We start from the raw sequence: 25,532 nt of genomic DNA on the forward strand, positions 1-25,532 counted from the left end.
ACGTAATGACTTTAATAGCATCTGCAACAGAAACCACAGATGAATGGAGGGAGATTTTCTTGCATTTTCGTTTTCCCCAGAAATTTAACTCATTCCTACCTATGCTTGAGCTTCAACTACACAGCTCAGAATTCTTCTCTAAATATGAAACATGTGTTTTACCTCAAAAGGACAATCTCTTATGAAATTAGGTTCTCCCTGCAGGGAAGGAGAATGAGGCAGCTAACTAGCACAAAGCCCTGCCCCTCCTGTGGGTGGGTCTTCCCAGCCTAACTGCTCAGGGATCACGGTGTCCTCTGCCCCCAAGCCAGCCTCCTGATTCATGACCATGGCATCTGCTGTTCCCAGCATGGACGCCACAGGGCTCACTAAGACTTGTTGATGACAGTCAGGACCAACCACATAAGAAACACACTTTCATGGGAAAGAATGGTGACCTCAGTGGTCACTGAGGAATTTTATTCTACTCACAGCTGTTGGTGCATTCATCCTGACCTCTCCCATTCTATCACAGCTTTTAGGGGAAGGGCACGTTGTATATACATGGTAGTAGCGATTGGTTATTTGAAATTGCAAGGGCCCTCTCAAACTACATGGCCACCACTAGAATTAACAGATAAAATTCCTACATTTCCCATGTCCTACAAAACCCATGTTCTTGCTTCAGCCTCAGCACAACTGTGGGACATAGAAGAGCTCATCTCAGCCACAGACACCTTCATTGGAGGATGGGAGAGGAGGGTCTCAAATCCTACTGATCCTGAGGCCTATATGCAATCTTACCCACTTTCATGAGAACAGGTTAAGTTTGCCTTTATAGTATGAGGGTTTCTCAAGCCCCAAGGCAGACAAGATCTGCAGTGTTCTGGAGTCACTAAGCCTATCAAAAGAAGTGATTAGTAACCTGCAGAATTTCCTAGTTGCAGCTAGAAAGTGGCATGTCTCTGTGTCATTACTTAAAGTGATTAAAAGTTAGACCAGAAGGAAAAAGTGACAAATCATGTATATTTAAAATATCCCATAGCAAAAGATGAACACTTTTTTCCCAAAATGGAAAAGGCTGAGCTTAAAGGAGTCTATGCCTATGTAGACACACAGAACAAAATTATTTAAAAACAGGTTTAAAAGACATACAGTCTCTTGTATGCCTTGATGTTAAGTGTGGGATGCCACCAATGAAACAGTCTCTCCAAAATGGAGCCTGAATCTGATGGAGCCTCTAGAGGTACAAACTGACCTACAAGAGTACCAGGGCAGAGAGCAGGCAGTTCACCACCTGCTGGGAGCTGGGGAAACCAAGTCAGGAAGATACAAGCTGCAAAATCTTGACAGAGGAACAATTTAGGTTTTTCATCAAATAAACTTCAAAGGAAAAAGATGACAGAGGAAAGAAAGCTATGCATTAAAGGCACTTCACTAAAAGCAACACACGGGCCTCATGAGGATCCTGATCTGAATAAACATGTAACACATTTTCCTAAATGAGGTAACTAGGGAAATGTGAGCACTGGCTTGATGTCTGATGATACCAAGGAATTTACTTTTTACTTTTTTAAGGTGAGTATGGTATTGTGCTGATTTTTTAAAACAGTTCTTATCTTTTAAAGCTACATACTGAAATATTTATGAATGAAATGATATAACGTCTAGGTATTTGCTACATAATTATTAAAAAAGGAAAAAGAAAAGGCCACTGTGTTGTCCAGCATTAACACAGGAAGATAAGTTGCAAGTATTTCTATCAAACATTGTTTAAATTTCAACTTCCTGGACAAAAAGTGGCAAGCCTCCGCAAGAACCTGTGTTGAGCACTTGAGAGCAAGTGCCCTCAACTGTACATGCCCAGGTAGTGCACACACAGATGGCACACACATACAGGTGCTGCACACGTGTGCACACAGTACACACGCCACACATGCATACATGTACGTGTACAGAGCCCACCTGGACACACACATCGTGCACATACACAGCCTACATGTGCATCTGAGCCCATATATACAGACATACACACACATACAACAGACATAGGCAGCTGCCAAGACCACTGTGTGTGCACAGGAATGCTATGTGTGTCTGCATGCCACAAAACGCAAGGACTCAGAATGGGCACCGCCCTTCCTCAAGCTATAGGGAGCCGAGCAAATCAGGTGGATGTCCCAGCATTTCCGTGCAGGTGACAGACAAGCATAAATCAGTGGAGAGTTGTTTTTAGACAAGAAAGAGAAGTGAGTTGCCTGCAGGGGAGGACATGACACTACGAATGCATGTTACCTGTCTCAGTTCCTGGCTGTCCCCCTCGGAAATTAACGGTTCGCTCATCTGTAGCTGAAGTGGCCTCCCTTCCTGGTTCCCTGAGGAGGGCTCACAGTGCATGGCTCGGTCCAAAAGCCCAGATGCTGAAATGGAAAGTCAAACAGAGTGGCATCTTCTAGAAGGTGTGAACAACGCAAGGGCATTCAGAACTTTACAAAAAGTGTTTAAGACCGTCAGAGCTCTTTGGGTTGACGAAGTGTTTTCCCAGGCATTTACTGGTTTAGAGCTTCTGTGTTTGCGGGAGCGGTGAGTCCACCTCTCTGAACCTCTGCTGAGCTGACTGCATGTGGGACCCACCTGAGCCTTGCCTTCTACCCCAATCCAGGGCTGCTTCCTTACCCCACACTGATCAGAGTGTGCAACACTGTAAATACTCAGGATCTAGTTCTATAACTGGCTTTTAGAAGAAAGATGCTTTATCCAGGAGTGATTTTTTTCTTTTTGAGAGGACAATAGATTGGAGTATGAAACATAATACTTGTTGAGCCCTGGTGAAATGTACATGAAATACACTACTAGGAACTGCATTACCATCTGATTACCCCACAAAACACTGTGGTTCTAGAGAGCACATGAAATGGTCAGCTAGTCAGGTCAAGCAAAGTTGAATGTGGAGCTGTACTGAGGTAGGGGTGAGCCAGACTGCTGCACGTGGCAAGGCATTGCTCAGGGGTGTTTCCATTCACACATCTATGCCTGGGTAGTCTTGCTAAGAAGCAGAAGAGCAGCTTGGCAAGGAACAGTGTAAATCCTTTATTTAAAGAGCTGCCTCCATCTGCAACCCTGGCACTGTAAGGCCCAGATAAGAGCATAGCTTAGAGTCTGTCACCTGCTTTTCTCCATGATACAGACCACCTCAGATGTGTCAATATAGCCATGTTTATTTATTAGGATGCTGGAAAGCATTCTGGGGTGAGAACCAGCAGTGTGGATTCCAGCACCAACTCCTTTGAGCAGATTTCTCTGTTTCAGCAAAATGGGAGGGCAAAAGCAGGACACCCCACTTCCTTCCTAGGACCCTAGTGGCAGTCAGCAGAGCTGCCTTTCATCCGAGCAGCCTGAAGCAACTGATAAATGCATTGTTAGGAAAGGAAATCCATCTTGGGGTAAAGGTCTTGCTGGGCCTGAACAGCAGGAACCCAGGTGGTGAATCCAGGACACACCAACTGCACAAGCCCCTCCTCCCCAGGGAGAGACCAGCCACCTCCAACAGGTACACAAACATCCCCTTATTCTTATTTCTCAAAAAATTTCTTACAAATTAACACTCCCTGAGATTACCTAGCTGAGCAAAGAAGACGTGATGACAAGAAAGCATGTTTCTTGGGATCCTAGAGAGGAAAAGGGTCTTGGCCAGATGGAGTGAGTTCAGGAACCAGTTGATGCGAAGCAAAACCTGCATGAAGGCAAGACCCGAGGGTTCCACACTGTGGGCCTGAGCCCTCCCCAGGCCCATCTCCACTGGGAAGGAGGCCCTTTGTGAGAGTCTTCGTGCCCTTTAACTGTGCACCACTGTGCGAAGTGCTTCCTACACAGAACTGCTACACCCGTACAAGCACCTTGGAGGTCTGAAAAAGTTTCACAAGACAAAAACCTTAGTACACACCATGTACTCAGATGTGCTTTTCTATTCTATTCTTTGTATAAAAGCTGGTTGCAACCAACCAAATTGATTTTACAACCTGTGTCCTGGAATCTCCAAAGTGCCACTACTTCAACATCCTAAGGGCTTATTAATTAGCACAGAACTTTCCATAGCATACAACTCACTGTCGGTTGGTCTTACATGATCTAAATGTCACTAACATGTTACATAATGAAAAGCACTTTTCTAAAACAGCAATAGAACACCATCAGAGCTAAACTAGACAACAGAGGACATGTTTTACTAGATATTATTAGCCTAAAGGAAAGGCCAACTAACACACCTGACGTTAAAACATTATCAGTGATAACATGATGGCAAAGCGCACTTCACTTGTCTATGTTAACAGTGGTTCTATGGCCTAATGGGTGGAAGCAAACTCCCCATTCAGCCTACACCCTCCTCCTTCCTAGTCTGCGCCTGATCCTGCAGACTCCTGTTCCAGCCACCCCGGCACCCTGGCCCCAGCATGCTATTCCTGCCCACCTTGCCCCCGCTCTGCACATGTCATGCAGACAGATGTCCCCTAGCCCAAGTTTGGAGACATGTTCTCCACTCAGCCCTTCCATTAGCAGCAATCTTCCCTCATCTGTCCTGGTACCATTCAGTTTACACACCTTTGACAGTCACTTGCTTGGTACTGCACTGCTATTTATCTTTTTCAGCATCTTTTCAAACTGGGATCTCCCCAGCTAGCTTCTCTGAGAGCACGGCCCATGTCTAATTCACACTTGTGCCCAGCACTGTGCTCCTGCACTGTCACTCTGGTTTCCATTTCAATACCTACAGCTATATTACAGTTAGAGACATACTATTTTTGAATGTTTAACAAATGGGATTACTTAAACAACCAGAAAACCAAAACTGAGGATTTTTCTGCCTGGAACATACTAATAAGAGATGTTTTTCACAACGAGCTGTGGGATCAGCAGGATCCTGCCTAATACAAAACTCGGCCACCCCCGTGAACTTTGTGTTGAGACTTGGGTTTCTGACTCAGCTACTTCAATGCTTTGAAATATCTTCTGAAAAAATTAATTTAGTTCAGTATAAGATGGTTTTTGTCTCAAAAGTCATTAGTTATCTCAGTTAAACAAAATAATCACAAATCGTTCAAGCTACATGCTACCTTACAGATGATTCCACTTTCCAAGAACAAGGAGGCATCGAGGGAAACCCTGAGTAAGGACTGCGCTGGCAGGGGCAACACTGGGACGCCAGTCTCCTTTGTGCATCAGACATAGACTCCTGACCTCATTGCAAGTTCAGACCAAAGACTACCAGGGCCTGACCTGGGAGCAGAAAAACCGCTCCAAGCCTGTCCAGCCTTGAGCAAATCTTTCTCCCTGTCTCTGGGCCCCGTACGCCTCACTGATGACACAGGAAAATGCCTACTCTACCCAGGGATGGATACAGCAGCTTATATAACTGGGGTGGGAAGCCCTTTCAGAAAAAAAACACAAAACGCCCCATGTCCTCAATACAACAGGAAGTGTAACAGAGAGAAAACTGAAATGGAGAGAGACAGCAGTCTCAACTGACTCATGGGTCCTTGGAAGGGATCAAGTGGGTGAGGGCCAAGCAGCTCTCCGGGGGTCTGTCGATAGTCAAGGGGTCACCATGTCCTAATAAACTAATAACATGGGGCTTGTCTGAAGTCAGTGCAGTGCTTGTGTCCTAGTGACCACATGGAGGGGTCTGTTGGTGGTCAACCTGATACCCATATCTAGTGACCACATGAAGTCTGTTGGTGGTCAGCATGGTGCTGTGTCCCAGGGTCAGAACTTCACTATTTCAAAAGATGATCTTAAATTAATGACCCTATGCAGAGACTTCAATGCCTCAGAAGTTTATTTATCATTACACAGAGATGTGCGTGCCTTCTGGTTACCTGGGCCTGTCCTGGGTGCTGGAGATGGGGTGAGAAAAGACAGACTTGTGTCTGATTCTGGAGCACACATCCCAGTGTGGGAAGTTGAACAGCAAACTAGAGGGTACCAGCACCAGAGGGCAAGTGCTAGGCAAGATTTCTATAGGATCAGTGAATGGGAAACTAGTCCTCTTAAATTAGGTGGTCAGAGAAGGCCCCTCTCAGAAGGCGACAATTCGCAAACAGTGAAAACAAAAATCAGTACCAAAAAAACTCTTTAAAAATGCTATGCACGGACCTTGCTCTTATATGATAAGAGCTTTGTGGGCTTCCTCCCAAAACCCATCACCCCAGTGGATCATGAGACAACATGACACAAAGTTCAACTAGGGGAGTCTACAAAAACCTGACCACTACTCCTGAAGACCATCAAGATCATCAAAGCAAAGAGAGTCTGAGAAACTGTAACAGTCAAGAAGAGTCCAAGGAGATGAAATGGCGAAATATCATGTGGGATCCTGGATGGGATTCTGGAACAGTAAAACATAAGGAAATCTGAATAAAATATGGACTTTAGTGAATAAAGGTGTATCAGTACAGGCTCATTAGTTGTGACAATGAACGATACTAATGTAAGATGACAAGAATAGGGAAAACTGGGTGTGGGAGACATGGGAACTCTCTGTACTATCCTCACAACTTTTTCTCAAGTCTGAAACTATTCTAAAATTTAAAAGATTATTTTAAAGATACTATGCAGAAAAACAGCGATTTGCAACTGCTCTTCCTTAAGGTGGGATCTGCCCACCTGTATCATTTCCAGCCCTTGAAGCCCAGGAGACTCTCTTCCTCCCCCAGTCCTGGCCTGGCCACCCCAGGCCCTCAACCTGTCTACTCTATACATTACTACAGAGGTCTCTGGAAAGTTCTTTTAGGACACTGGTCCCCTGTTACTAGACCGCCACCTTCTGGCCACACACAATTTACCAAAATAGCTCATCGAGGAGAGAAATTGTTTCTGAGAGGTCAAAGTCATGGTTTCTACCTCCACCGTTTCTGTAGTTTCCAGTGCAGAATAGTAAAAACAGAGGTGCTGACAGATGCAACAACAAGAGAGGTAACAATGAGAAGTAAGTTCTCATTGCTGGGCTTGTGCAGGATTACTGTGAAGTTCCAAGCAAATGAGATACCATCTTGCTTACTGAACTCAGCATGCCGGCTTCTTCCAAACATAACTCCTTGTCACCTGTACCTCTCCAAATCCACAGCTGTAAGGTACACCTGCCTCGCCTACGCAGGGAGGCTTCACCAGGGGAGGATGGCACTTCATGCTCAGTCCAGACTCTGACACACTGTAGGGATCCTACCCACAGGCTAAAATTAGCACTGAGATGAAAACCCATCTGTCACCGTGGATGCGGCTCAGCTCATTCCATACATATACAATCCGTTACTGTGATGGGTGAGGCCATAGTCCCCAGTTATTCAATCCAACCCTAATCTAGGTGTTACTGGGAAGGTATTTGTAGACGTGGTGAAGGCTCTCAGTCAGTTGACTTTAGTGAAGGGAGCCTGTCCTAGACAATCTGGTGGGCCTGGTTCAATCAGCTGAAAAACCTTAAAAGTATATCTGCAGCTTCCTTGAGGAGAAAGACGGTCAGCCTCTGGTCAGCAGCCTCAGCTTGTGCACAAGAGGTTCATTTTCCCCTTCCTGATGGGTGGCCCTGCAGAATTTGCACTCACTCAGCTTCCTGCAGTCTGATTATGGCTGCAGAGGCCCTGGCACTCACTCCCTCCTCTCTAGGCCCATCTGCCACCTGTATGCTTGGAGTCAGAGCTTACCATCCCATCTTCCTCGGGACCCACCCTCCATGACAGCAAGGCACAGCAAGCTTGCACCCTTCTCACTTGTACAGTGTGACTTTCTGTGACACACGTGACATGCTCGCATCTGCCATCTCATTTGTAACATTCTATGTCGTGTTCTCTCTCTGAAACCACCATGCCTAACATAAAACCCACGAATATGGTAGAGCTCCATAAGAAGAAGGATTGTTTTCAGGACAGTAGGTACCTGGCACCATGCCTGGCACAGAGGGATTCTCCAACAGCACTGTCAGAACCAACAGCCCACGGTGCTCTGCATCTGGTCCCACCAGCCAGGGCCTCCTCCCTCCTCTCACTGCTGAGGCTCCTCCCAGAGGAAAACAGCAGTGAGGGGGACTCAGAGATTTGGGGTATCAGAGAGGCTACCCAGCTGAGCTTGCAAATGGCCTTTCCTGAAGGGCCCTTCTGGTCAGGATCTTATGTTGGCTGGTACAGTGTACCCTTCTTGGCCCTTTTATGGGCCAGCTTCTGAGCCCTGCCTTGAATGAGGGGCCAAAGAAAAATCTGGAAATGTAAGTTTCTAAATTAAGAAAGTAAGTTTCTAAATTAAGTTTTTACATTAACATTTCCAACATTTTGATACTTATGGGACCAGATCTATTATCAAGCAATTTCTTTTTGAAACTTGAAGTCATCTAGAATAACATCAAAATATTCATATGTTAGGGAAACAGATTACATATTGGAATTGAAATCAATCACTTAAGAGGAAAAAAGAAAAGGAACTGGAATAGTAACAAACATATCTCTTACTTTATTTTTTGTTTTTGGTTTTGGTTTTTCTTTGCGGTACGCGGGCCTCTCACTGTTGTGGCCTCTCCCGCTGCAGAGCACAGGCTCTGGACACACGGGCCCAGGCGCTCCGCGGCATGTGGGATCTTCCCGGACTGGGGCACAAACCCATGTCCCCTGCATTGGCAGGCGGACTCTCAACCACTGCGCCACCAGGGAAGCCCATATCTCTTACTTTAAACAAACTCTAGCAATCGAAGTTAATAAGAAAAGACTTACTTGTTAGAAAAATCACTATAACATAGAAGTAATGTCACCTATAATGCTAGTATTAGAATATTTTATGACTTTGGGATTCCTTAAGCAGGGCTCAAAAATAAACTTAAGGGGAAAAATGGTAAATCTGACCATAGCAAAATTAAAGATTTCTGTAATGGAAGCTGACAATCTAGGAGAAGTATTGGTAGCTTCTAAAGTCAACAAGGGATGAATATCTAGAATGAATAATGAACTACTGCAAATCAGAGAGGAAAAAAGAAAAGCCCAGTAGGGGGAAAAAAAAACACAAAAAACCCAGAACAAGCAACCCACAGAGCAAAATCTGTGGGACCAAAAAGCAACTAAAAGGCATCAGATGCTCCACCTCACAATCAATCAAAAAAATAAAAATACCTTTAAGATACCACTTGACATCAGTCAGAATGGCAAAACCGAGAAGTCAGATACCACCAAGTTATTCTATGCTAGGGAGGAGGCTGGGACCTGGGGACATATCCACATGTCCTGCCACCCACACTAGAACCTCAGGCCAAACTCAGCTATACCGTCTATGCCCCACAGAGACCTAAAAGAGGATACTGCAGCCATAATGCCAAGAAAAGCAAGGGTTTCACAATACTTCTGGGATGCTAAAAAAAAAAAAAACACACAGAAACTATGCTGCGTAATTTTCAAAAAATTCTGATATCCAAATGCCCATCTGGACGGTGGGCTGGGAATACCTCAATTAAGTGCCAAGAAAACCGAGTGTGATGCTGGGTCAGGGGAAGGGACTGGAGACACACCAGAGCAGGTGGGGACGATGCTAGTTAAGACCCTAAAGTGTTGGTTCTCAAATCAAACAGAGGAAAGAGGTGAAAACATCTAACTTGGAGCTTTCCTTTGTTCTGAAAGCATCACCAAAACCATTTCTGACCTATTTGAAAAGGCACAGCTCTCAAGTACATGATAAACCTGAGTGATTTGAGATTCAGGTGGCAAGTACTAAGGAAAATGGTCTGAAATTATTTTTATTTACAAACAAATAAGTAGTCACTAGTGAGCTGAAACTGGCAGTTGCTCTATGTGATGCATCACGGCAACGCACCATGGGTGTGTTGAGTTTGACTGTGACTTTAGAGGTCTTGCGCACGGATTGTTTTGATGATCACTCACCTGCATGCCAGACTGAGTAGCCCTTCTCTGCTAGGGGAGAGGTTCTAGTGCTTCTGAGCATCAAGGCATCTTCTAAAAACTCGATCTTCTTGCTGAACTGCACTTCCAAAATGGGGATAACCTCTGGCATCTTGGCAGATATCAAACGATAAGCTATATCTGGCTTCCCAATGAACCGCTGGCGGATGCTAATTTCATAAGGTGTATGAACCTTGATGTCATCTACTTCTTCTCTTTCAAATCTGTGCATGAGCAAAGAATCTGAGTTGTGGATTTCCAACCCAGAAACAAAGACGGTGAGCCTTCCTGGTTTAACATGAGATTCTGTTTTTTGGGAAATAACAGCAGGAATTTTGATCACTATCCCTTCTTTTCCAAAAGCTTTGGAACTAGCCATTGAGGCGTCCCACTTGGGCTTTGTTTCTGATGGCATCTTCCAAAGCTTGAAGCTAAAGGGCCACCAAGAAGGAGACTCCAGTTCTGTCAGCAGCCTAAAAAAGCAAACACAACACAGAAAGTAGTCAATGAGTTAATTTTTTTTTTTGAAAACTGTTTTGACTTTTATAAAGAATGTTACCATTTTATAGTTTTCTTTTCCACAAGCACTCCATAAAGCAGGCATTATTATCCCCACATTTTAGAAAAGAAAACTGAGGCTAAGAGCAGTGGGACATTTGCCTACAGATACAAAACTAACCAGAAGTAGACACACAACAAAAACACACATCTTGTGACTAGAATATTGCTCTTTTCACACTTGACCTGGTGTAATTTTGACCAAAATAAATCCTGATCATAATCTCTAGAGAGCTGTCTAATAGAACTTTCTTCAGTAATCTGTATTGCCTAATCCAGTAATGGGGACATGTGGCTACTGGGCACCTGAAATGCAGCTAATGCAATGATGAATTGAATTTTAAACTTTTATTTATTTATTTTTTTTTGTGGTACGCGGGCCTCTCACTGTTGTGGCCTCTCCCGTTGCGGAGCACAGGGTCCGGACGCGCAGACTCAGCAGCCATGGCTTACGGGCCCAGCCGCTCCGCGGCATGTGGGATCTTCCCAGACCGGGGCATGAACCTGTGTCCCTGCATCGGCAGGTGGACTCTCAACCACTGAGCCACCAGGGAAGCCCTAAACTTAATTTTAATGTGGCTAGTGGCTACCATATTGGACAACTCTAAATTAACCACTAATAATATCCAGAGATATATCTAAAAAGACAATAAGAGAGGAAAACGGTGGAAGCAGGAAAGGAAAAGCAAAGGAACAAAGATCAAATGGAATAAATAGAAAACAAGTAACAAGATGGTGGAATTATCACAACCATATTAGTAATCATACTAAATGTAAGTGGACTAAATTCTCTAATTAAAAGGCAGATTGTCAGCCTTTAAAGGCAGATGGTCAGTCTATAACAAGACACAGTTATATCTTGTTGACAAGAAGCAATGTGAAATATAAAGATACAGATACACTGAAAGTAAAGGGATTGGAAAAGTAAAGTAAAAAGAATCATGCCAAAAGTAAACTTTAAGACAAGGAGTGTTACTGGGGAAAAAGAGGGACAATGCATAATAATAAGAGGATCAATCCAAAAGAGAGACTTAATGATAGTAAATATGCGTGCATCTAATAACAGAACTTCAAAATTCATTAAGCAAAAACTGGCAAAACTAAAAGAAGAAATAGACAATCATACCTGTAGTTGTAGATTTTAACAAACTGCTCTCCACAACTGATACAGCAAGAAGACAAAAGTAATTAATAAGAATACAGACATTTTGAACAACACTATTCAACCATCTCAAACCTGACTGATATTTACAGAAACATCATCCAAATGCTGAATGCACTCTGTTAAGTATATTCAGAATATAAACAATAACAACAAAAAGATTATATATAACAGAGTGGTCAACATGGCAGAGAAGAAACACCTGGAGCTCACCTCCTCCCACAGGTATACCAAACTTACAACTACTTACAGAGGAACTAACGATGAGAAGGACCTGAAGACTAGAAAGGAAAAATTTTCCACAACTAAAGTTATCAAGAAGGAACTACAATGAGATGGGTAGAAGGGGCAGAGACACAGTATAGTTAAGACTCACATCCCCAGGTAGGTGACATACAAAAGGGAGGACAATCACAATTGCAGAGGTTCTCCCCAAGGAGTGATGGGTCCAAGCCTCACACTGGGCTCCCCAGCCCAGTATTACACAGAAGATAAGCCCCCATAACATCTGACTTTGAAGGCCAGTGGGACTTACATAAGACAGAGCTAGAGGGCTGTAGAAAACAGAAACTCTGCTCTTAAACAACACAAGCAGGCTTCCCTGGTGGCGCAGTGGTTGAGTGTCCGCCTGCCGATGCAGGGGATGCGGGTTCGTGCCCCAGTCCAGGAAGATCCCACATGCCGTGGAGCACCTGGGCCCGTGAGCCATGGCCGCTGAGCCTGCGTGTCCAGAGCCTGTGCTCCACAACGGGAGAGGCCACAACAGTGAGGGGTCCGCGTACCGCAAAAAAAAAAAAAAAAAAAAAAAAAACCACAAGCAAAATCTCACATGCTCTTAGACCCACCACAGAGGGAGTAATCTGAAAGAAGCCTAGGTCAGTCCCACTTGTTGAACTTGGAGAAGGCTGCCAGAGAGGGAGAAGGCCACCAGAACTCCCCCTGGGGACATAGATGCTGGTGGCAGCCATTTATGGGGGCCATTTAGGTTCTACCACGAGGACACTGGTGCTGGCAAGGGCCATTTTCGTGTCTAGACTATCTGCACCAGGACATGGTCCCACCCACCAGCAGGTTGGCCACAGTCCTGGGACCTCCCACACTGACAAGCCAGTTACATGAGGAAATGACCCTGACTACCAGCAGGCTGAGACCAGTCCTGGACCCACGGCCCTGTAGTCAGCCACACAAGGACCTGGCACCACCCACCAATGGACTGGAGCCAGCCCCAGGACCTCAGGCCCTATAGCCGACCATACTGGGACACAGCTCTGCCCACAAGCAGGCTGGCACCAGCCCCAGGAGTTTCAAGGCCCTTGCTCCACATACTAGCAAGCTGGTACCAGTACCGGGACTTGTCAGCACCTGCAGACAGCAGTCCAAGGCCCCCCAGGCCCCAAAGTCAACTGCACTGGGACCAGGCACCACCCATCAGCAGGCTGAGATATGCCTCAGGAAACCCCAGGGCCACTCAGTTGGCCACTCTGGGACCTAGCCTTGCCCACCAGTGGCCAACAGCCTCTGCACGAGGCAAGGCCTGGTAGCCAACTGGGACAGGGACAGCCCTGCCTACCAACATGCCCACAGGGGCATCCCTAGATCATATAACTCTGGTGCTGCTGGGCACCATAGGATGTCTCCTACACAAGCCTACTTCTCCAAGATCAAAAACATAACCAACCTACCTAATTCATAGAAATAAACACAGAAAATTAGGTAAACAAAAGGAGGTGACAAAGGAGCATGTTCCAAATGAAGGAAAAGATAAAATCCCAGGAGAACTAAGTGAAGTGGAGATAAGCAACGTACCCAGTAGAGTTCAAGGTAATGATCATAAAGAAGCTCAACAAACTCAGGGAAAGAATGAATGGCCACAGTGAGAAGTTTAAGAAGAGATAGAAAATATAAAGAAGAACCAAATAGTAACTGAAACTAAAAAATACACTAGAAGGAATCAATAGATTAGATGATACAGAGGAACAGACAGGTGATCTGGAAGACAGAGTAGTTGAAATCACCCAAGTTGAACAGAAAAAAGAAAGAGAAATTTTTAAAAATGAGGACAGTTTAAGATAACTCTAGTCTCATATCACAGTACTATGAGACAAGAAATCAACTATAAGAAAAAAACTGCAAAAAACACAAACACATGGAGGCTAAACAATATGCTAGTAAAACCCAATGGGGTCATAGAAGAAATCAAAGAGGAAATAAAGAAATACTTGGAGACAAAAGAAAATGGAAACATACAATCCAAAATCTGTAAGACACAGCAAAAGCAGTGCTAAGAAGGAAATTTATAGTGATATATGCCTACCTCAGGAAACAAGAAAAATCTCAAATAAACAACCTAACCTTACACCTGAAGGAAGCAGGAAATGAAAAACAAACAAAACCCAAAGTTAGAAGGAAAGAAGTCATAAAGATCAGAGTGGAAATTAATGAAATAGAGACTAAAAAAACAATAGAAAAGATCAATGAAACTTAGAGCTGGTTCTTTGAAAAGATAAATCTTTAGCCAGACTCATCAAGGAAAAAAAGAGAGAGGACCCAAATACACAAAATCAGAAATGAAAAGGAAGTTACAAATGAAACCTCAGAAATACAGAGGACTGTAATAGATTACTACAAACAATTACATGCCAATAAGACGGACAATCTAGAAGAAATGGATAAATTCCTAGAAATGTACAATCTTCCAAGATTGAGTCAGGAAGAAATACGAACAGACTAATTATAATTATTAATTTAAAAACTTCCAACAAACAAAATTCCAGGACCAGTGGGCTTCACAGGTAAATTCCACAGAACATTTAAAAAGGAACTAATGCCTATCCTTCTCAAAGTATTCCAAAAAATTAAACAGGAAAGAATGCTTCCCAACTCATTCTACAAGGCCAGCATCACCTTGATACCAAACCAGACAGACACTACAAAAAAAGAAAATTACAGGCAAACATCACTGATGAACATAGAAGCAAAAATCCTCCACAAAATATCTGCAAAGCAAATTCAACAATACATTAAAAGGACAACACACCATGATCAGGTGGGATCTATCCCAGGGATGCAAGAATGGCTCAATATCTGCATAGCAATCAATGTGATACACCACATTAACAAACTGAAGAATAAGAATTATATGATCTCAAAAGATGCAGAAAAAGCTTCTGATAAAATTCAACATCGATTTATGATAAAAATGTTCAACATTGGGTCTAGAGGGAACATACCTCAACATAATAAACACCACATATGACAAACCTACAGCCAACATCATACTCAACAGTGAAAAGCTGAAAGCATTTTCTTAAAATCAGGAATAAGACAAAAATGCCCACTCTTACCACTTTTATGCAACATAGTATTGGAAGTCCAACTCATAGCAATTAGACAAGAAAGAGAAATAAGAGGAATCCAGATTGGAAAGGAAAAATTAAAACTGCCACTGTTTGTAAATGTCACGATACTATATGTAGAAAATCCAAAAGATGCCACCAAAAAACTACTAGAACTCATCAACGAATTCAGTAAAATTTCAGTAAAATACAGTAAAATTCAGTAAAATACATTGCATTAATTGTTAATGGGATTATTTTTTAATTTCTCTGATAGTTTGTTATTAGTGTATAGAAATGTTGCATTTCTATACACTAATAACAAACTATCAGAGAAATTAAAAAATAATCCCATTAACAATTACATCAAAAAGAATGAAATACCTAGGAATAAATCTAACTAAGGCAGTTAAAGACCTATATTTGGAAAACTATAAGACACTGATGAAAGAAATCAAAGGTGACAAAAACAAATGGAAAGATACCATGCTTATGGATTGGAAGAATTAATATTATTAAAATGACCATACTATCCAAGGCAATCTACAGATTCAAAGCAATTCTTATCAAAATACCAATGGCATTTTTCACAAAACTAGAAAAAAAATCCTAAAATTTGTATGGAAACACAAAAGATGCAGAAATAGCTAAAGTAATCCTGAGAAAGAAGAACAAAGTGGGAGGTATCATGCTCTGATTTCAAACTATACTACAAACCTACAGTAATCAAAAAAGTAAGGTACTGGCACAAAAACAGACACAAAGATCAATGGAACAGAACAGATAGCCCAGAAATGAAGTCACACTTATATGGTCCATTAATCTACAATAAAGAAGGCAAGAATATACAACCCGGAAAAGACAGCCTCTTCAATAAATAGTGTTGGGAAAACTGGACAGCTACATGCAAAAGAATCAAGCTGGACTACTTTCTCACACCATACACAAAAATAGACACAAAATGGATTAAAGAGTTAAATTTAAGATCTGAAAACATAAAACTCCTATAAGAAAACATAGGCAGTACGCCCTTTGACATCAGTCTTAGCAATATTTTTTGGATATGTCTCCGCAGGCAAGGGAAACATAAGAAAAATAAGACACTTGCAAACAATATACATGTACGGGGTTACTATCTAAAATATACAAAGACCTCATACAACTCAACATCAAAAAAAACTAAACAACCCAATTAAAAAAATGGGCAGAGGACCTGAACAGGCATTTTTTCCAAAGAAGACATACAGATGGCCAACGTACACATGAAAAGATGCTCAATATCACTAATTATCAGGGAAATGCAAATCAAAATTACAATGAGATATCACTTCACATCTGTCAGTTGGCTGTTATCAAAAAGACAACAAATAAGAAATGCTGGCAAAGAAATGGATAAAGGGGAACTCTGGAACACTGTTGGCGGGAATGTAAATTGGTACAGCTACAGAAAACTATGGAAAACATTATGGAAGTTCCTCAAAAAATTAAAACTAGAACTACCATGCGTTCCAGCAATTCCACTCCTGGGTATTTTTCTGAGGAAAACAAAACCACTAATTCAAAAATATATATGCACCTCTATTTTCAATGAAGCATTAATCACAATAGCCAAATTACAGAAGCAACCTAAGTGCCCATTGACAGATGAATGCATAAATATGTGGTATATATATAGAAATGGAAACCATAAAAAAAGATTGAAATCTTGCCATTTGCAACAACATGGATGGACTTGAAGGGTACTATGCAATGTGAAATAAGTCAGAGAAAGACAAATACTGTATGATTTCACTTATATGTGGAATCTAAAACAAAACAAATGAACAAACATAACAAATCAGAAACAGAGTCAAAGATACAGAGAACAAGCAGGTGGTTGCCAGAAGGGAGAGGAGGATGAGTAAACAGGTGAGGAAGATTAAGAGGTACAAAGTTCCAGGCACAAAATAAATGAGTCAAAGGGATGAATTCAGCATGGGGAATATAGTCAATAATAATGTAATATCTTTGAATGGTGACAGACAGTAACTAGACTTATCATGGTGATTGTTTTGTAATGTACAGAAATTTCAAAACACTTATGTTGTGCACCTGGAACTAATATAGTGCTGTAGGTAAATTACACTTCAAAAAATGATACAGATGAACTTATTTACAAAACAGAAACAGCATCACAGACAAAAGAGAACAAATTTATGGTTACCTAAGGGGAAGGTGGAGCGGAAAGATTAGGAATTTGGGATTAAAAGATACACACTACCATATATAAAACAGATAACCAACAAGGACCTACTGTATAGCACAGGGAACTATATTCAGTATCTTGTAATAATCTGTAATGGAAAAGAATCTGAAAAAGAATATACATACACATATATATGTATAACTGAATCACTTTGCTATACACCTGAAACATTGTAAATCAATTATACTTCAATTAAAATAAATAAAAATCTTTAAAAAGAAAAAAAACAAAGAAACAAACTAATAAAAAAGGAGATCAGTTTTGTGGTTACTGGAGGTGGAGACTGGGGGAAGGGGAAATTGGATGAAGGTAGTCAAAAGGTACAAACTTCCAATAATAAGATTAAGTACTAGGGATGTAATGTATACAACATGATTAATTTAATTAACACTGATGTATGTTATACATGAAAGTTGATAAGAGAGTAAATCCTGTAAGTTCTTATCCCAAGGGAAAAAAAAAATTTCTGTTCTATTTTGTATCTATCAGAGACAATGGATGTTCACTAAACTTACTGTGGTAATCATTTCATAATGTATGTAACTCAAATCATTATACTGGACATCAAACTTACACAGTATGGTAGGGCAGTTATATCTCAATAACACTGAAAGAAAAAAAAAGAGTATAACAAGTCTCAATAAATTTCAAGTATTGAAATTATATAGAGCACATCCTTTGTCCTCAAAGAAATGAAACTAGAAATCAATAACAAAAAGTTAACTAGAAAATCCTCAAATATTTGGAAACTAAACACAATTCTAAAATAAAGGAAATTAGAAAATATTTGAAGTGAACGAAACTAAAAACATGATACACAAAAAAACGGGGATGCAAATAGAGCAGTCATAAGAGGGAAATTCATATCTCTCAATGCATATATTTGAAAACGTCTTAGGAAGGTTTAAAATCAGCGATCTAAGTCTCTACCTCAAAAAGTTACAGATTATACCCAGAGTACGTAGAAGAAAGGAAAAGTGGGAATCAATGAAATGGGGGCTTCCCTGGTGGCACAGTGGTTAAGAATCTGCCTGCCAAGGCAGGGGACACGGGTTTGAACCCTGGTCTGGGAAGATCCTACATGCCGCGGAGCAACTATGCCTGCGTGCGCCACAACTACTGAGCCTGCGCTCTGGAGCCCATGAGCCACAACTACTGAGCCCATGTGCCACAACTACTGAAGCCCATGCACCTAGAGCCCATGCTCCACAACAAGACAAGCCACCACAATGAGAAGCCCACACACCGCAATGAAGAGTAGCTCCCATTCGCTGCAACTAGAGAAAGCCCATGTGCAGCAACAAAGACCCAATGCAGCCAAAAATAAATAAATAAATAAATTTATTTTTTAAAAACTCAATGAAATGGAAAACAGAAAAAAATACAAAATATTAACAAAGCCAGAAGTTGCTTCTTTGAAGTAATTTTAAAAATTAAACACCTAGCAAGAAATAATAAAGAAAAAAATAAAGAAAATGCAAATTACCAATATCAGGAATAAAAAAAGGGGCATCACCACAGATCATTTAGCCTTTGAAAGGTTTATGGGGAATTTTATACTCAACTCTATACCTATAAATGGGACAACTTACATGAAATACACAAAACACCTGAAAAACCCAAAATTTCAAAACTGAGGCAAGAAATAGTTTAATAATAAGAATAGCCTCACAAGGAAATTGAATCTGCAATTTAAAATCTTGCCATAGAGAAAACTGTGGTCCAAGTGGCTTCACTGATGAATTCTGCCAAATATATAGAGAGGAAATCATCATAACTGTATACCAACTCTTTCAAAGAACAGAACAAGAGTGAATGTTTTGCCCATTTAGTTCACAAGACCAATATAACTCCTATACGTAAACCTGATGAGGACATTACAAGGAAATACGTACGTAAAAATATCCTTTAGTAACACAGATAGAGTTCCGTGAAAATATTAAGTCAAATCTAATAATATATAAAAAAAGAATATAATATCATGATTAAGTGATATTAATCCCAGGAAACTGAAGTTGGTTTAACATTTGAAAATTAATCACCGCAACTTATTTCATTGGTAGAAAAACAAAAGGAAAACTGTATGATCATCACAAAAGATGCAAAAACAGATTCTGATGAAATTCAGTACTCATTCATGTTAAAACCCCAGCAAGCTAGAAGGAAATTTCTTCAATCTGATAAAGGACATCTATAAAAGCATACATGTATGTATCTATAAAAAAACGTACATGTAACTGTATGCCTCATGTTGAAAAAGTCAATGTCTTCTGTTTAAGATCAGAAACAAATTTTAAAAAATGGGCAGACTTCTAAAGTATCTGAATTTTGAAAGTATTCCCCAAATCTACACAGAGATCCAATGGCAAAGGGTAGAGCCTTGTCAGCACAAGGCACTTAAACATAACCTCTGACTAATCAATGGCTGACCACTAAGCTATGCTGATGCAGGGACAACCACCAAGAACCAAGCCTTAAAACCATGCTTAAAAATTAAAACATAAAAAAAAAACAAAAATAAAAAAGCTGCACATGACAGTGGAAACACACTCCACAGAGTTAGTTCAGGCAAATTACTAAAATGAGTAAACAAATAAAAACAACCACAAACACCACCATCCTGTGGCAAGGAGGGAGATCAGAATCCAGAGTTGCAACAATGTATTATTTAAAATGCCAAGTTTTCTACAAAGAAGTATTAGATATGCAAGGAAACAGAAAAATGTGACTCATACACAGGAGTAGGGAAAAAAGTCAACAGAATCCATTTCTGAGAGCACTCATATACCGGACTTAAGAGGTGAAGATGTCAAAGAAGTAATTATAAATGTTCAAGAGTTAAAGAAAACCATGTTAAGAAGAGTAAAGAAAAGTATAGTGACAATGATTCATCAGAGACTATCAAATCAGAGAGAGAAATTATATAAAAAAGAACCAAATGGAATTTCTTAAATTAAAACAATAGTAAGATACATCCTAGTTAAACCACTGAAAGCCAAAGAGAGAGAGAAAACTGTGAAAGCAGCAACAGAAAAATGATTTATCATGAATAAGGGAATCATAATAATATTAATGGTTGACCTCTATCATAAACAATGAGCACCAGAAGGTAATAGGATGACAAAAGCCAAGTTCTGAGAGAAATAAAACTGCCAGAAGAGAATTCTACACCAGCAAAACTATCAGGGAAAATACATTACCAAACACATAAATGCTGAGAAACTTCACTGCTAGCAAGCCTGTTTCCTGAAAAAAAGACTAAAGGATGTTTCTTGGGCTGAAAATAAAAGACACCCCCAGAAGGAAACTCAAATCCACACAAAGAAACAAAAAGCACTGGTAATGAGATCATGCAGGTAATTAGAGAATATAAGTATTTTGTTTACTTTTCCTAACTGATTTAAAAGATAATTGCATAAAATAATAATTTTAAATTATACTGAGGCTTATAACATACAAAGATATAATATATATGAAAAATAATGGCATAAAAGGGGGTTAGGAGTGTGACAACAGATTGTAACTCAGGTCCGCAGGTAGAAATGATGTGTACTGAAAGCAGTTTTTGGATTAGAATAAAATATTCTATATTTTTCTTTCTTCTCTTAATTTCTTTAAAATATACAAGACTATACAAAGTAATAATTATAGTACTGTTTTATTGCGTTTAAAATATATATAGATGTACTATATATGACAATGGCACAAAGGTAGGGGAGGGAATGAAGCTATAATGGAGTACATTAAATTGGCATTAATCTGAAATAGATCATAATATGTACATTGTAATATCTAACATAACAATTAAGAAAATAATTTTTAAAATACTAATGAAATAATTTAAACAGTACACTAGAAAAAAATCTAATGCACACACAGAGGTGGTAAAGGAGAAACAGAAAGAAAAAAGCTACAGACATATAGAAAACACATAGCAAAGTCACAGAAGTAAATCCAACCATACCAATAATTAGAATAAATGTAAATGAATAACACTGTAATCAAAAGGCAGAAGTTGTCACTCTGGATTAAAAAAAAAGATCAGACTATATGTTGTTCATAAGTGACACATTTTAAATTCAAAGATATAGACTGCAAGTAAAAAGAGAAAAGATACACCACACAAACAGTGATCCTAAGGGAGGTATAGAGTTATACTATTGTTATTAGACAAAATAAAATTTTTTTTAAAATTAACACAGATGAAGAGAGTCATTTTATAATGATAAAAGGGTCAATTCATTATGAAGAAACAATAATTATGAATATATACACACCTAACAATAGAATCACAAAATACATTATGAAAACATTGACAGAATTGAAGGAGAAATAGACAATTCAACAATAATAGTTGGAGACTTCAATGCCCTGCTCTCAAAATGGACTGAAAAAACCATCAAAGATACAGAACACTTGAACATTATCAACCAATTCCATCTAAATGGTATCTAAATAACGCTTCATTCAACAACACTGGGATGTACACTCTTCTCAAGTATAAATGGAACATTCTCCCACATAGATGCTATGCTAGACCATGGGTCAGAAAACTTTTTATACAAAGGGCCAAACAATAAATATTTTAGGCTTTGAGGACCAACTGTCTCTGTTACAAATATTCAACTCTTCCATTAGACCAGGAAAACAACCACAAATGAATGGGCATGGCTGTGTCCCAATAAAAATTCATTTGTAAAAATAGGAGGTGGGATGAATTTAGTCCGCTGTCATTTGCCAGCTCCTTGCTAAGTCATAAAACAGGTGTCAATAAATTCAAAAAGATTTAGATAATGCAAAGTATCTTTCTTCCCTGACCATGATGGAATGAAATAGAAATCAACAGAACGCAATTTCAGAAGACCACAAATATTTGGAAATTAACCCACTTCCAAATAACCAATAGGTTAAAGAAAGAATCCTGAGGACAATTAGAAAATGGTCTGAGCTACATAAAAATAAAAATACTGCATACCAAAGTTTATGGGATGCAGCTAAAGCAGTAATTAGAGGGAAATTTATAACCATAAAACCTGTATTACAAAAGAAGATCTCAAATCAAAAACATAAGCTTTCACATTAAGAAACAAGAAAATAGAAGAGCAAATTAAAGAGGGGAGGAAATCAATGAAATGGAAAAGAGAAATATAAAAGAAAAATCATTTTAAACAAAAATTAATTATTAGAAAATATCAACAAAATTGACAAACTGTTCAGTTGGACCAACCAAGAAGAAAGAACACAAAAATTACTAAAATCAGGACTTCCCTGGTGGTCCTGTAGGTAAGACTCCACACTCCCAATGCAGAGGCCCCAGGTTTGACCCCTGGTTGGGGGACTAGATCCCACATGCATGCCACAACTAAGAGTTCACATGTGGCAACAAGAAGCCCTCATGCCGCAACTAAAAGATCCCACACGCCACAATTAAGATCCTGCGTGCCACAACTAAGACCCAGCACAGCCAAATTAAATAAATAATCTTTTAAAAAATTATTAAAATTGGGAATGAAAGCAGAACATTAATACAGACCTTACATAAATGAAAAGGATTATAAAGGAAGCCACAAGGAACTTCACGCTACAACATTAGACAATTTAGATAACATTTTAAAATTCCTAGAACAACACAAACTACTAAACTGACTCAAGAAGAAAAGGAAAATTTGAATATACCTATTCAAGTAAAGAAATGAATTGGTAATTATACTCCACACACATAAAAAACTCAGGCCCAGTTGGCATCAGTGGTAAATTCTATTAAGATTTAAAGAAGAAATAATACCAATCCTTCACAAATTTCTCCAGAAACTACAGATGAGGGACAGTATTACCCAAACCAAATTTAGATAAACACATCACAAGAAAGAGAACTACAGACCAATAAACCTCATGACTACAGACACAAAATCCCCAACAAAGTTACCAAACCAAACCCAAAAGGACTATGTACCATGACCAAGTGGGACTTATCAAAAGAACAAAAATATCTGAAATGTTTAGTATCTGAAAATCAATTAAGATACTACACTGTATTAACAGAATCAAGGACAAAAACCACATGACCATCTCAATAGATGGTGAAAATGCTTTTGATAAAACCCAATATTCATTCTTAATAAAAACACTAAATGAACCAGATATAGAAGTGAACTTCCTCAATCTGATATCAGAAACCTACAGGCAACATCAAACTTAACAGTGAAAGACTGAATGCTTTCTCCCCTAATACTGGGAACAAGTAAAGGATGTCTGCACTCACCACTTCCAGCCAACACTGTATTACAAATTCTAGATAGTACAATTAGGTAAGAAATAGAAATAAAAGGCATCAAGATTAGAAGCAAAAAAGTAAAACAATCTTTATTCACAGAAGACATGATTCTGCAGGTGGAAAATCCTACAGATCCACACAGAAGCCACTAGGACTAATAAACGAATTCAGAAAGTTGGCTGGATACAAGACAAGATCTATTGAAGGCCTTCCAATTCGAGGACTAGATAGAGCAGATACGCTTCTCCCTGTTCTCCCCACTAAATACAGCTTAAAACCCTGGATATTATATATGAAACACACATAAGATTATGGAGAGTGGAGAGAAAAAGTCAGGCTGGTAGGTCTCAGGACTTCAGAAACTCTGAGGAAGCGAGTTCTCTTTTTATTTACTATATTCTGAACTGAGTCCTGAAGAAGCCAGAAACCTGGATAAACAGACAATAAATAAATAAATAAAAGAAAGCCTACTCTCCCTACCCTATAGAAAAGGGGAAGCTGACAAGACAGAGAACTTTTAGTCAATAACAGCTCTACTCCAGCCAAACTCCCTAGAAAGAAGTACAGCCCACTCCCACCCTCATTAGCAAACACCACATGAGGAGCCTAGACATGGACCCTCTCCTACCTGCACTGAGGGGTACTTCTTCCTAACTGGGGTAGTGTCAGAGAAGGCCATGTGAGGAGCCAGCAGTAATGAGGGAAACCTTACAGGTCAACATAGGCCAGGAGGGGGTAACAAGACAGCCCTCATTCTCCCAATCAGGGTGGTATTAGCAGAGGCCTATGGGGAAACCTGAAATTCCACTCCCAGTCAGTAGCAACAGGTGTCCTTTTCCATCCCAAGGGATAAACTAGGGCCAAGAGAAGAATCTGGACTCTCATCCCCACATGGCAGTAAGAAGAATCAGCTTCTTGCTCCCCGGGGCAATGTGTCAAAGAAAGATCTGCTAAAACAGAATATAATGTCCAGAGTCCCATAAGATAATACCCTATACAACAGAGAAAAGAGAATAGATAGATTAGTGGTGACCTGGGCTAGGGTGAGAACAGAGAGTGACAGCAAATGGGCTTGAGGCAACTTTTGGGGGTGATGGAAATGTCCTAAAATTGAACTATAGTGATGTTTGTCCAACTCTGTAAATTTATTAAAAATCATTGTTCATATAAAATGAGTGAATTTTGTGGTATGTAAATTAGAAAGCTGTTCTAAAATATCTACACAGACACAATGGAGTAAAAAAACATCTAAAATAGGGGAAAAAAAACATTAGCCACAAAGAAACAGTAAATTCTCTTTAGCAATAACATACGCAAAGAGGACAATGGAAAAACATCTTCAAAACGTTGAGCTAAATTTGGCTCAACTGTGAAGAGCCAAATTATCGTTCAGAGTGTCAGTAAAATAAAGGCATTTTCCAACATATAAAGACTGAGACAATACTACTTACTCACAAACCCCAGTGAAAACAGAATCAGACCAATTATTTCACCAAGTAGATTCCAGCAAACTGCGATCAAGTCTGCGTTACTAACACGTCCTCGTTTCACTTAAAGAGACATGTGTGAACCTGTGTGCTTAACTGAACAGAACAGACTGCATTTTGGATTTGACCTCCACCTTATGCTGATATAGCATGAACCAAATTTTACTCTTGTACTGGGCAAAGGCAGATGGCTGACCACATGACTGCTATGGCCACATTTCCAAGATAAAATCTGGACACTCCAATAATAGATTTCCTAGTATCCTATGCAAAGTGCTTAGAAACCCAATGAAACGTAAATTGTAATTATATCTTCCAATCACAATTCTTGACAAACAACTGAGGTGATGGTTCTAAGACACCAAATAAATTCTTTTATTTTAGCTGTGCCTCTTTTCTCGGTTGACATACATAATACCAAAAAGTAGGAAGTGTCTAATCCAGAATTTTAATATATGTAAATAAACTTTGTTTTCTAAAAATTCACTATGTAGTCCTTATTTTACCACAGAATGTGAGGAAGTGGTGAAGATCTGATTAAAGAATGGCATGGCTGTTGAATGAGCATT

At 39.9% G+C, this 25,532-nt stretch overlaps 1 protein-coding gene across 7 annotated transcripts in view; it reads right to left on the bottom strand.

Moving 5' to 3' along the window:
- SNAP47 (synaptosome associated protein 47) overlaps positions 1–25,532 on the bottom strand; it is an 87,525-nt gene that overhangs the window by 42,421 nt on the left and 19,572 nt on the right. For 5 of the 7 annotated variants that reach the window (XR_010942234.1, XM_067732533.1, XM_067732532.1 and 2 more), the window contains exons 3-4: positions 9,885–10,375; positions 2,275–2,399 (exon numbers count right to left, since the gene is read on the bottom strand). Coding sequence is in view for 5 of the 7 variants with exons in the window: in XM_067732533.1 (XP_067588634.1) it covers positions 2,275–2,399; positions 9,885–10,375 (616 nt within the window). In the remaining 2 variants the exon portion in view is untranslated. The remainder of the gene's footprint in view (positions 1–2,274; positions 2,400–9,884; positions 10,376–25,532) is intronic. The other 2 variants (XR_010942236.1, XM_067732537.1) reach the window with 1 other exon arrangement.

Source organism: Pseudorca crassidens, chromosome 3, assembly GCF_039906515.1.
Source record: "Pseudorca crassidens isolate mPseCra1 chromosome 3, mPseCra1.hap1, whole genome shotgun sequence".
Taxonomy (NCBI): Eukaryota; Metazoa; Chordata; class Mammalia; order Artiodactyla; family Delphinidae; genus Pseudorca; species Pseudorca crassidens.